The sequence below is a fragment of the Macaca fascicularis genome, chromosome 7 (assembly GCF_037993035.2).
Source record: "Macaca fascicularis isolate 582-1 chromosome 7, T2T-MFA8v1.1".
Lineage (NCBI taxonomy): Eukaryota > Metazoa > Chordata > Mammalia > Primates > Cercopithecidae > Macaca > Macaca fascicularis.
In genome coordinates this window covers 175710204-175724209 of record NC_088381.1, presented here as the reverse complement: position 1 = coordinate 175724209, position 14006 = coordinate 175710204, and the positions used below count along the sequence as shown (strand labels likewise).

General features: G+C 42.4%; 1 gene segment (V, D, J or C); it reads left to right on the top strand.

The window, feature by feature from the left end:
* The first annotated feature begins 7681 nt into the window (after positions 1–7681).
* LOC141407379 (immunoglobulin heavy variable 4-59-like) lies at positions 7682–9151 on the top strand. The segment is given in 3 exon segments: positions 7682–7764; positions 7848–8168; positions 9042–9151. Coding segments are annotated over 3 exon segments (477 nt in total).
* The last annotated feature ends 4855 nt before the right edge of the window (positions 9152–14006 follow it).

The window sequence follows — 14006 nt, the reverse complement described above, 5'->3', positions numbered from 1 at the left end:
CAACAGTGCCACTTTGGGTGCAGATAATCCTTCTGTAATCAGCAGGATGAAAGTCCCGATGACTCTCAGGGGAACCTGGAGAGTGTTTTCCAGTTAGACTCAGGGCAGAGACCTCCATGGGAATCTCTGATTAGAACAGGCTTTCGGTGAAACCCCGTCTCTACTAAAAATACAAGAAAATTAGCCAGGCGAGGTGGCGGGCGCCTGTAGTCCCAGTTACTCGGGAGGCTGAGGCGGGAGAATGGCGTGAACCCGGGAGGCGGAGCTTGCAGTGAGCCGAGATCCGGCCACTACACTCCAGCCTGGGGCACAGAGCAAGACTCTGTCTCAAAAAAAAAAAAAAAACAACAACAACAAAACAGGCTTTGAGTTCTGATGGGAACCAAGAGAGACGCTCACTCAGGGTCGGGGTCCTTAAAACCTGATGGTTTTCACAGTTATCCCCCCTCGTCTTGTAAAACTGTGCACATCTGACTCAGACTGATTCAGTTGACAGTCTCTCTATATTCTCTCTCTCTCTCACGCACACACAATCGCGCGCGTGTGCGCGCACACACACACACACGTCCTACAATGAAAAGATCATATGATCAAGTAACAATATGATGGCTGCTCTGAGCCAAAAGTAGAAGGCTCAAAATAAAACATATCTTGTCAGCATCTTGATCTTGGAGTTCACAGCACGGATAAATGAAATAAAATGAATGCTGTGTGAGTCAACAAGTATGATAGTTTGTAATGGCAGCTTAAACTAATGAAAAAATTTGGGGTTCAGAAGTGGAATTCTGATGTTACAATTATTTAAACATTGTGAAAGTAGCTTGGAATTGAGTTGTGTGTAAAATGATGGATACCATTGACATACATGAAGAAATTTTTATATTGAGGGTCATTCTGATAGACAGAAATGAGTAGAGTGGTTTTGGAAAGTGGAGGAACGGTGATCCTTATCATAAATTTGTTAAAAAGAACTTGGCTGGACCGTGTTATAAAATTTAGTGGATGATAACTTGTGACTAGTGAGAACTTGTGAGTAGCTGAGAATAATTCTAAGTTAAGTGTTAAAGGTATTTTGCTTGGTTTCTCCTGAGTGCTTATAATAAGTGAGGTAGATAAATTAAAATCAGAAAGACTATAAACTAAAAAGAATACAAAAGCTGAAGGCTTAGAAAATTCCCAACCTATCCATATTGCAAAAATCAGAAAGTGTATTCTACAAAGAACACTGAGTATATGGCTCAAATATCACTCAGTAACAAGCCTAAGATACTCTGTGAAAAGAAACATTTCCAGTTTTAAAGAAAGAGAATTGACCCAAGTAAATTTGAAGAATACTGTTAGATTTTTCAGATTTAATGGCCTGGAATAATAGAGCTATTTGGCTGCAAATGTACATGATTCTTCTTGAAGGGAGAAAAATAAGCTTTAAATTTATTCAGAAACCATCACACCACTGCCTTTATTTTAACAGACTAGAAAACCTGTTTCTAAAATCTTGAGGAAGAAACCACCCAACAGAGGCTTGGGTTGGGAGCACCCAGCAAGCCCTGTGTGTAGGGCTGATGAGGCCTTTGACATGGGAGCTTGGCCTAGCAGTGCCTCAGGAGCGGTGCCTCTGCCTGCAGCCTTGGAGTTGATTCTGCTGCCCCAATAAGAGGAGAAGGAAAAAGATCTTTCTGGAGAAGATTACACTGGGGGCTTAAAGCCTATGGCAATTTGTTTTGCTATGCATTGTATTTGCTGGAGACATACCACCCATTTTGCCCCCTATTTTTTTTCCTTTGGCAATGACACTGTCTATTCTATGCTTAATTCTACAGGACACAGCAGAGGCTGTATCCTGTGTGACAAGATTCAGCATGAAAGGCTCCTATTACCTGAGCCAGATGCATCACTGATCTGCGGCCATCAGTTTCTTAGGTTCATATCACTTTAAGGGACCAAGTACAAATGTCTATGGCGTATGTCATTCTTAAAGTGCAGAAATGGTGTCGAGGAAGAAGGTGAAGATGAGAGAGCAGGAGGAATTACGAAAATCCAGATAGCATCTTCTCTTCTAGAGTAGAAGGTACACTAGTACTTTTATGAAACAATAAAATAGATGAAATGTGTCATCATCATGGAGTGTCTCACAGGGGCAGTGCAAAGATAAATTTCTAAATATATCATCAGGTAGATGTGATGGATGAGGCTTATATCCACACAGGGAGCCCATAAATACCCAGATAATTAAAAAATCCAACACCTGGAAAGAAAAACGCCTCATCTTGACATCACAAACCCATCTCAGTAAGTTCGAGGAGTAACGTGGAAATGGAAGGGAAAATTCAAAAACACATTTATCATGAAATTTTTAGCACATGTTTGAACATTAAAACAGAATTGTCCACAATTTTAGGAAAACCACCCCATGACACTGAATCACTACACTCATCGAAACACCACTGAGTCAACGGAGTTCTAACTGTGAGCAGGTCAGTCAGTACTGGGGCCTTGGGAGAATCAAGGCTCTCGGGTACATTTTACAGAACCCAGAATTGAGCCACACGATCTATAGCCAAAAGATCTTTGACAAACTTCACAAAAGTTAACAACAAGATACACCAGAAAAAGGACATCCCATTCAATAAATGGTGCTGGGGAAATTGGAAACCAACATGCAGAAGAATAAAACTAGACCCCTACCCTCAACTCACACACACTCAACACAAAATGAATTAAAGACTCCTGCATGAGACCTCAAACTATAAATGTACTCAAATAAAATGCCAGGACAACTCTTCTGGGCATTGACCTAGGTAAAGAACTTATGACTAACACCACCAAAGCACATCCAAGAAAAAAAATAGACAAATGAGAATTAAACTAAAGAGGTATTTCACAGCAACAGAGTGAACAGGCAAGTTGCAGAATGACGGAAAATTTTTGCACACCTTGCCTGTGACAAGAAACTAATATGAAGAATTTACAAGGAATTAAGCTCTACAACAACAATGGGAAGAAGAACTAAATAACCCCATTAAAATGAGCAAAGGACATGAGTAGACATTTCCAAAGAACACATACAAATGGATAATACATATATAAACAATGCTCAACATCACTAACCATCAGGGAAATGCAAATTAAAACCACAATCAGATATTATCTTACAAAAGCCACAGTGACTATTATTAAAATCTCAAAAGTATCCGATGCTGGTGAGGATGGAAAGTAACAGGAACTCATCAACACTGTAGATGAGAATGTGGACGAGGACAACCTCTATGGAAAATGGTACGGAGTCTTCCCAAAAAACTGTAAATAGAACTGCCATTTGATTCAGCAATCCCGCTATAGGGTAACTATCCAAAGGAAAATAAATCATTATTTCAAAAAGATATCCATGCTTCTATGTTTACCACAAAACTATTCTTAATAGCACATATGTCAACCCGAGTGTCCACCAACAGATGATTTTATAAAAGAACATAGCACACAAGCCCAATTCAATACTAGTCAACCATGATAAGAAATGAAACTGTGTCTTTTGCAGCAAGAAGCCTAGAACTGGGGACAATATAATTAGTGAACTAACTCACAAACAGAAAGTCACATGTCACACGTTATTACTTATAAGTGGGAGGTAACAGTGTGTCCACAAGGATATGGAGAGAGAAATGATGGACACTGAAGACTTAGAAGGATGGGAGGTGGAAGGTGGGAGCATGAGGAGACATTACCTAATGGGTACAATGTACATTATTTGGGTGATAGTACACTAAAAGCTGAGACCATTGTGGAATATATTCATGTGCAAAAGTTGCACTCATAGCACTTAAATTTATACAAGTAAATGTACAAACAAAAAATTAAAAATATAAAATAATTAACAGTTGAACCAATGACCTTAAAATTAAAATTTAGACTGGGCATGGCGGCTCACGCCTGTAATCCCACCGATTTGGTAAGTCGAAGCAGGTGGATAATGAGGTCAGGAGTTTGAGACCAGCCTGGCCAACACAGTGAAACCCCATCTACTAAAAATACAAAAATTAACCGGGCGTGCTGGCAAGCACCTGGAATCCCAGCTACTCGGGAGCCTGAGGCAGGAGAATTGCTTGAACCCAGGAAGCAGAGGTTGCAGTGAGCTGAGATCGTGCTACTACACTCTAGCCTAGACGACAGAGCAAGACTCCTTCTAAAATAAAATAAAATAAAATGTAAAAAATGATCAATAAATGAAATTACTATCAGTTGAACGTCATTAAAATTAAAGACGTTTTCTACTCAAGTAACTATAAGAACATGAATGTCAAGTTTCAGATGGGAAACTATTTGCAAATCATATAACCACCAATTTAATTATGATAAGAACTCTCAGGACTCAACTGTGAAAAAAAAGAAAATAAAAAGAAACAACCCATGGATAAAATAGGCAACGGTTTGTACAGAAATTTCATCAAAGACGATGTGCAGATGAGACATAAGCATATGAACAGGCTCTTAACAGGATTTTCCATTAAAGGAATTCAAATCAAGCCCCTAATGAGACACCACTATACACCTTTTAGAATGGCTGAAATTAAGAAGAAATACAGGTAATACCAATGCTGGTGAGCATGCCAGGTTTCTAGTGTCTGCGACATTGCTAATGGGAATGCAAAATGAAAGAGCTACTCTGGAAAATCATTTTTAGTTGTTTCTACTATCAAACATGCCCTTAACACATGACCTAAATATCCCACTCTTGAATTTTGCTTCAGAGAAATACAATCTTATATTCATACAAAACCTCTATTCAAATATTCAAGATATTGTGTGTGTGTGTGTGTGTGTTAGAAACTAAAAATGACATAAATGTCTCAAAATCTGAATAGATGAAAAAACTAGGAAGCAACTATAAATTTGAACACCATCAGCAAAAAAAAAAAAAAGAAAAATATCAAATGATCGATTCACAAACCATTACAGTTGAACTCCAGGCATTATGCTAAGTGAGAGAAGCCAGTCTCAAAGATCGAGGGGACACAGCTGTAAGCAGCACTGTCAACCCCAGGTGTCAGTGGTTTGGGCTGGGCTCTCTCTGTCTCTTTCCTGACCAGGCCCAGATGTTGAGCTCCAGCACTTGCAGATGGAAAATTCTACTATATTCAACCATGCACTGAGGTTTGAATTGCTTCACAGACTGAACCAAACAAACATGGGCTCCATTGAAGAGTGTCTGGCATTTGTTTCAACCACAAGAGAACTTTCCCCAGCTCTCCCCATCCTTGGTTCTCTCCTGCAAGCCAGCAGCCCTGCAGTGTAGCCTGCATCTCCCGTGCATCCACCAGTCTCCTTCCAAGGGCCTTCCTCCACACCCTCCACTGTTTTTGAGAGCACTGGCAGACTTTCAATTTTCCACATTCTGTTGTTACTGAAGTTAGGATGTTTAGGAGTAATTAAGGATCATATGTTATGACTGAATTCCATTGCCCCCTCTCTCCTGGGACAGAGCTTCTCAACAAGGTTCTGCAGGTGGAGACAAAGTTGAACTGTTTTATCCCTCAGCCTAGGAGCTGAGAGATCAGGGGAGGGTCTGGCAGAAGCTTCCCACCTTCTCAGCAGTCTGGTTTTGGTGGGGGGAACCTCTGCCATAGGACAGAGCTAGAAACCAGGGACCCAATGTTTCCAGTGGCACCGAGCCTCCATCCGTGAGTGGGGCTCCATGGAAGAAGTGAGTCTCTGGCTCTCAGTAGCTCTTGTCCAGATCTGAGCCTCAGCATCACGTGCTGTGGGCAGGGTCAGCGGGCCAATGTCCTGGCCCCTGGGGAAGAGTTTCCTCTGGTGGGAGCTGGTAGAAGGTGTCCTGTCTTCTTGGCTGCATCTTCTGCAGTGGAGTTTCCATCGTGCTGAGCTGGGATGTAGTTTTAGTGTTGTGCCTTTTCCAAATTCCAGCTTTAGTAGTAACATACTGAGCATGTGAGCAGACCCGTGGTCTTTTGCGGAGCTGGAATCACAGAAGTATTGAGAAGCTAATCTCATTTTCACCTGCTGTACACTGGTGGTAGCGGCTTTGTATTAGGTCATGCAGTTTGAACACCAGGCCAGTAGGTGGCGCGTGCAGGTAAGAGCCGGCTATGGGGGCAGCAGAAGGATTTACGCTTTACCAGTGGTTAAAGTGGGAAATTTGTCACGTTCCAGATCTTAGAGAAAAGACTTTTAGTTATTTCTCATTCAGTCTGATAGTACCTGACAGTCTCTCGATTATAACTTTTATTTTGTGGAGATGTGTTCTTTCTATACCCATTTTTTATGTTTTTTTTTTTCATGAAAGGATGTTGAGTTTTATCAAATGCGTTTTCAACATCAACTGAAAAAATATTATAAGTGGATTAAAGATCTAAACGTAAAACCTGAAACTATAAAAACTCTGGATAATAACATAGGAAATACAGTTTAGGACATAAGAACTGACAAATGCTTTATAATGAAAATGCTAGAAGCGGTTGCAACAAAATCGAAAATTGACAAATGGGACCTAAGTCAATTAAAGAGCTTCTGTATAGCAAAAATCCCATCAACAGAGTAAACAGGCAACCTATAGAATGGGAAATAAAATGTTTACAACCTATAGGTCTGACAAAGGTCCAATATCAATATATACATGGAACTTTAACAAATATTCAAGAAATAAAAAGTGACCAAGGGACATGAAAAGACACTTCAAAAAAGACCTACATGTGGCCAACAAGCATAAGAAAAATGCTGAATATCACTATCATTAGAGAAATACATATCAAAACCACAATGAGGTACCATCTCACATCAGTTAGAATGGTTAATCTTAAAAAAAAAAACAGACTTTTAAGACTGTAGAGAAAAGGGGAAATCTATACACTTCTGGTGGGAATATACATTAGTTCAACCATTGTGGAAAGCAGTGTGGTGATGCCTCAAATAATCTAAAACAGGAGTTTCATTTGACCCAACAATCCTACAACTGGACAGATACCGAAAGGAATATAAACATGTAGGTTAATTGCAGCGCTATTCACAATAGCATAGACATGGAATTACCTAAATCCCCATCACTGGCAGAATGGATAGAGAAAAGTGTGCTACATACAATCATGGAATTCTATGCAGCTAAGAAAAGAATGAAATTATGTCCTTTGTAGGAATATGATGAAACTGGCAGTCATTACTCTTAGCAAACTAATTCAGGAATGGAAAACCAGATATTATATGTTCTCACTTATTTGTTGGAGATAAATAAAAGGAAATATTCTTCCCAGGCTTGAGTCTTCCTTATTCAACAAGTCATTCTAAATTAAGTGTTCAACGAGTTGCTGATAATCATTTAAATATTCTATTTCATATAGACCACTTATATCACTCAAAAATCAATGAGAACAATATTTATCAGTGGGATTATAGGATAATAAATATCTGAATAGTGAGAATATGAAGGATATGGACGGTTTTTTAATTCAATGGGCACATAACTAGGGGAGACACTATGTCCCTATGAAAAAGTTATTCAGACTTCAGAGATAAGTAATATTTCCTACGTTGTGTTTGTAGGAAAGACTGGGGCCTCCCTCATCCCTTTTCACCTCTCCATACAAAGGCACCACCCTCATGCAAATCCTCAATTAGGGACCCACAGGAAACCACCACACATTTCCTTAAATTGAGGCTCCTGCTCACATGGGAAATGCTCTCTGAGAGTCACGGACATCCTGTGTAAGAACATGAAACACCTGTGGTTCTTCCTCCTCCTGGTGGCAGCTCCCAGATATGAGTATCTCAGGGATGCAGATATGACGATATGGGAGGCTGTCTCTGATCCCAGGGCTCACTGTGGGTCTCTCTGTTCACAGGGGTCCTGTCCCAGGTGCAGCTGCAGGAGTCGGGCCCAGGACTGGTGAAGCCTTCGGAGACCCTGTCCCTCACCTGCGCTGTCTCTGGTGGCTCCATCAGCAGTAACTACTGGAGCTGGATCCGCCAGCCCCCAGGGAAGGGACTGGAGTGGATTGGACGTATCTATGGTAGTAGTGGGAGCACCAGCTACAACGCCTCCCTCACGAGTCGAGTCACCATTTCAACAGACACATCCAAGAACCAGCTCTCCCTGAAGCTGAGCTCTGTGACCGCCGGGGACACGGCCGTGTATTACTGTGCGAGAGACACAGTGAGGGGAGGTGAGTGTGAGCCCAGACACAAACCTCCCTGCAGGGAGGCGGAGGGGGCGGGCGCAGGTGCCGCTCAGGACCAGCAGGGGGCGCGCGGGGCCCACAGAGCAGGAGGCCGGGTCAGGAGCAGGTGCAGGGAGGGCGGGGCTTCCTCATCTGCTCCGTGCTCTCCCTCCTCACCAGCACCTCAGCTGTCCCCAGGGCTCCTCTTTCTTTGATATCTGTGGTTCTGCTTCCTCACATTCTTCTGCCAGAAAAGAAAGGAGGAAGGCACATTTTCCTCTTACAATAGAGGTTTCACCGATTACTAGGAACTTTTCTACAAGTTCCTGCATGGCCCATTAGTCCTTAGTGATTAAAAATATATCTATTCTAATGCTTCTCACCATCTCTTGGTTTGTGTCATCAATTGAATTGTTCCCTCTTTGAAATTCATATGCTGAAATCATAATTGTTAAGTGAGTTTTATGTCACAGCCAAATAATAAGTAATATTTTTTCAAATGCTACCATTGCCACTAAACTCATCCAGGAGCTGAAATCTGCTCTGGGCACTGCCTTCTTCTCAAGCGTCCCACACTACAGCTTGCTATAGAGGAGGAGGCATGAAAACAGGGCCCTCCCTCTCCTGGTGAAAACAAGCCCACTGCTGGCCCTGCAGTTCTAGATGAAGAGCCACAGCCCTGGCCTTCCCAGGGGTTTCCATTTGATAATCAGGACTGAATGCAGAGGACTCACTCTGTGGTTTGAGGTAGACGAATTTTTGTTGTTGGTATTTTAAAAGGTAACTCATAGAGAACTAGGGTGAGAATGAGTGGATATGAGTGAGAGAAACAGTGGTTATGTTTGGCAGTTTCTGACCAGGATGTGTGCGTATTTTCAGGGGTTCAGTGTGAGGTGCAGCTGATTGAGTCCATAGAGGACCTGAGACAACCTGGGAAGTTCCTGAGACTCTCCTGTGTAGCCTCTGGATTCGCCTGCAGTAGCTACTGAATGAGCTGGGTTCACCAGTCTCCAGGGAAGGAACTGGAGTGAGCAATAGATGTAAAATACGATGGAAGTCAGATATACCATGCAGACTCTGTGAAGGGCAGATTCTCAATCTCCAACGACAATTCTAAGAACTTGCTGTATCTGCAAATGAATAGTCTGAGAGCTGAGGACTTGGCCATGTATGGCTGTACATAAGGTCCCAAGTGAGGAAACATCAGTGTGAGTCCAGACACAAAACTTCCTGCAAAAAGAAGAAAGGAGTGTGGGCTGAAGGGGACACTCAGCACTCAGCACTCACAAAACAGGTGCAGCCCCAGGGCAGGTGCAGATGGAGAGAGAGCAAGGGCTACTTTCCTTCAGTGTCTATGGTTTCCTCTGTTTCTAACATTTCCCCTCTGAGCCTCTGTACATTTATGTTCTGTGCCCACCAGGAGGTCCCTGGATTAGAAAACCAATTTAAAAGAGGAAACATTCTCATATGTCCTAAAAACAGAGGTAAATATTGGAGGCATAAAATGCATAGGTGGCCGTGTGAGTCTGTAGACACTGTCACCCCACAATGCCAGACTCACAAGTAGTGCTGGAGAAGGGTGGGAGTTTGATGGAGCTTCCCTAATGATCCTGTGGTCCAAGTTAAGTCTAGCAAGGCCGTCGGTGCCTCCCACAGCACAGTTCTCCATCAGGGATCTCCCATGAGTCCCAGCAGCAGCCATGCCTTAGTGTCTCCACCAGGCACCATCACTGTCTGGGAGGAGCTCCCAGGATGGGTGTCTTTGGCGCACACCAAGTGACGGGTGTTAAAGTGCAGGGCAGCAGCTGGCGGCCTGCGCTATTGGGCTCCCTGATGGAGGGATGAGAGGTGCATTCTCAGGGCCAGCACACTGTTTGTGGATTTTTATATAAAAATCAGGATTTTACTTCATTTTCTCAGATGACATAGATAATTACTAACAATCTGCAAACAATTGTAATTTTCAACTTTACCCCAAATTCATTGTTTCTTAATTCTGTGCAGGATGCAGACATGGTATTGCCTTCTCATGAGAAATTGTTCGATCTAAACTGAAACCAGTTGTTTCTCATATTCTTTGGTTTCTCCCCATGTGCAGAGATCTTGATTAGAGTAATTTTGGTATTTTCCCCACAATCACCCTCACCTCCCCAAATAAAGAGCAGAAATTCTGCTCACTCTGAGTCTGAGGGAGGAGCTGTTCCTGTACCACTCAGGGCCTGCAGAGACCCCCAGGTGCAGCTTCACTGAGTCAGATGTTTCACTCCCTGTGATTGCTGCTAAGGTCTAATTGTGGGCTCAGAATTAGGACAGTATTTAGGTTATCAGAGGTCAATCCTATTCTAAAAATCATCATTATCACACATAGAGGTAATAATTCAATGTTCATTTTTCTAACAGCAGTTTATCTTTTTTATTTGATTGCAAGTTTGAGAAAAGAAACATGTGATAATTTTTTTAATCTAACCTCAAAATCTACTGAACTGTTCTAGGAGACTGACAATTTGGGCAATATGAGCTCCTTATTCTCAAAAATATGTGTGTATTTGGGAATTTCACCGTGTTGTCCAGAACCCGTTAACATCAACAACTGTGTTTCTCATGACACTTCTGGCTTGAGACAACGTCAGAGACCCTCTCCCTCACGTGCACTCTCTCTGGATCCCCCGTCATAACCAGTGCTTCCTGCTAGAATTGTATCTGCCCCCAGAAGATGGACAGGAGTGGATCCGGTGCGAGGGTTGTGAAGGGAGCACAAATTACAACCCACTTCTCAAGAGTCCATATCCACATCCAAGAAACAGTTCTTACAGCTGAGCTGTGTCCGGTGAGCACACAACTATGCATTTTTAAGAAAAGACACAATGAGGGGACTTTATTGTGAGCCTGGACACAAACCTCCCTGCAGGGGTGCATAGGACCAGCAGGGGGCACTCGGGCAGTACGGGAGCTTAGGATGATTGTCAGGGGTCAGGATGAGCAGGATCAAGGCTCAGCACTGGGGCAGGTGCAACAGGGCAGAAAAGGGGCTGTAGATGTAAATTGTTTTCACCATCATATTTCACCACCAGACCCCTCCACTACATCTTTTCTAATGTGTCTGAGTGTTCATATGATTAGAAAATGGCATTTATGTAAACACCAATATATACCCATATGGAGGTGCATCAAGTTGTCCTCTCCATCTTACATGGACCTTGTCCATCACGCACCAAGTCCCTGTGTTTACTTGAGCACCTCATACATTACGGTCCAAACAGGTGGGGTCTCTTTCTTTTTCTTAGTCTCTTCTCCTCCCTTTTCTCTCTGTCACACAAAAACACACAAACTGATAAATGCACAGAGCTCCCCAACTTTGATTATCTGATATATTGAAGCACACTGATTAATGTGCAGCTTTTCCACTTTGCCTGCTATTCATGTTATTAAGAACCATGTGTATCTCAGCTGGGTACTTCTCTAAGCTAAGTAGCATCTTTGTTTATTATACCCAGAGACCAAAAGCGATCCAAGTATTAGTCAGCAGCTTAACTGGTAAACAAATTGTGGAAAATTCATTTACTGGAATAATACCCTCTGTTACAATCAAGTACTGCCGGACACACTCAACACCATGCTTAAAGTAACAAGTACCTGAATAAGAAAAATAAGGCAAACAAATACAAGTGTATACATACAATTCCACTTCTATAATTCCTATAAAGTAAAAATGAACTTAAAGTTGCATAAAAACATCTGTAGTTAACTGTGGACATGGTACAAGAAGAGAAGGTATAGAAAGGAGAAACTACAGGAGAGCAAAAGGAAATTCCTAGGATAATTTATTTTTTCTCTGTTAGTAAAATGAGGATTATGTCAATATTTATAAAATTGTACACTTTATGTAAAGATTCTTATTTGCTAATTTCACCTCTTTAAAATATTGCAAATTTTAAAATATGTAATTTGGTAGAAAAGGTGCTAGAGATAAATAAAAAACATAAAAATTCAGAGACTCCTGAATATGCACATGAATGAACCCTGGGTCTCGCTATACTTTTAGGGAAACACTAGAATAAAAGAACATGATGACAGGATTTCAGTACATGAAGGGAGCTTCTCAAACCCCAGGAGGCACGTCCAACTGTGTCCTGGAGTTAACTCGGGGAGCAGGCATGTCCTTTGGAAGGAGCCATGACACTGAGCTCCCAGCATCCGTTGTAGATGACACCATGCAAATGCCAAGAGATCTCGACTAAAGTGTTCTGTGGATGTTGAGTCTGATTATGCCACACACTCACACCAAGTGAGTATGGAAATGTTAGTTACCTGCCTCCTTGAGGAGTCTGCTGAGAGCAGGGCAGGTCTCTCATGAAGGTCCAATGTGTCTTGGTAGAGCAGGGAAGGAGACTAGCTCGGGGTTTTTATCATGGTTTTGTGGGGTGCGGCGGAGAGCATCCTACCTCCAGTAAGGATTTTGTGGGGTTTCAAGGTCAAATTGGCATCAAGTGAGGGAGCTCCTGTGATTTCTAGGTAGATTTACTTTGTATGCTTTAAGAAAAAAGAGATGATGAAGGAAAGAGCCTTAAGTTGTCAGCGGTCAGGCCTAAACATAGAGTCGGATGACTTACTCTAAATAGCAAGTATGCAAATGGTGAGTAAGAAAAGAGACAAGAGTCCAATATGGGTGGACAACAGCCAGGTCTGCAGAAAATGAGAAGACTGAATATAAATAAAGAATAATGTGTAGGAGGAGGATATGGAGAAGGATTCTGGTCCAATGTCTTGTGTGGAAGCTTTTCATGATTTGAGATCATCAGCTTATTCTGAAGGTCTTAGGTCACCTGTCTTCTTCAAAGTATCAGAAGTGCCAGAGGATATGTGAGGATGCACAGTTTAACTTCTTCTGTTTGAGTAGTTTTACAATTGTGTAAAATTCTTAATTAATTTTTTTTTCTTTTGAGATGGGGTCTAATTCTGTTGCATAGGTTGGACTGCAGTGGTGTGATCATAGCTGACTGTGATTTTAAATTCCTGGCTCATACAATCCTCCCACCTCAACCTCCTGAGTAGCAAGTAGCTAGGTTTCCAGGGCCTTTCAGCCAAATTCAGCCAATTCTTTTCTTTTCTCTTCTTTTCTTTTTTTTGAGCTGGAGTTTCCCTTGTCTTGCCCAGCCTGGAGTGCAGTTTCACCATCTCAGCTCACTGCAATCTCCCCCTCCTGGGTTCAAGTGATTCTCCTGCCTCAGCCTCCCGAGTAGCTGGGATCGCAGGCGTGTGCCACCATGCCAGGCTAATTTTGTATTTTTAGTAGAGACGGGGTTTCTCCATGTTGGTCAGGCTGGTCTTGAACTCCCTACCTCAGGTGATCCACCCGCCTCAGCCTCCCAAAGTGCTAGGATTACAGGCGTTAGGCACTGGGCCCAGCCTCTTCATTTTTATTCATATGTTCGTTCAGCAGCCACTATGTCTTCCCATAGTGATGTCTTCAGTTTCCTCTTTACTGCCTTTACCTTTTGAAAAAGCCTATCACTCCTGAGGGGAGATGGGAGGTGGGCCTGGACAGGGATTTGGTGCATTCCTCTGTCCCCTCCCAGTTCTTACTGGTTTCTCCAGTGTCTGTAGAAGAGCAGTTTTGATGGCTTTACCTCTGCAGATAATTTCTCTTGCAAGGTAGTGGTGATGGGGAGGTGTGTCTGGATGCATTTCAGCTGTAGTTGCTGTTTTGCTTTCCCAGACTGCACCGTCCCAAGGGGTAGAGGCTGGAGCATTTTGTGATGTGTCCCCAGGACTGAAGAAAAAGGTTCAAGAGCAGGAGGAATTCCTCAACTGTATACACTCTGAGAATTTAAACAATAACTTCAC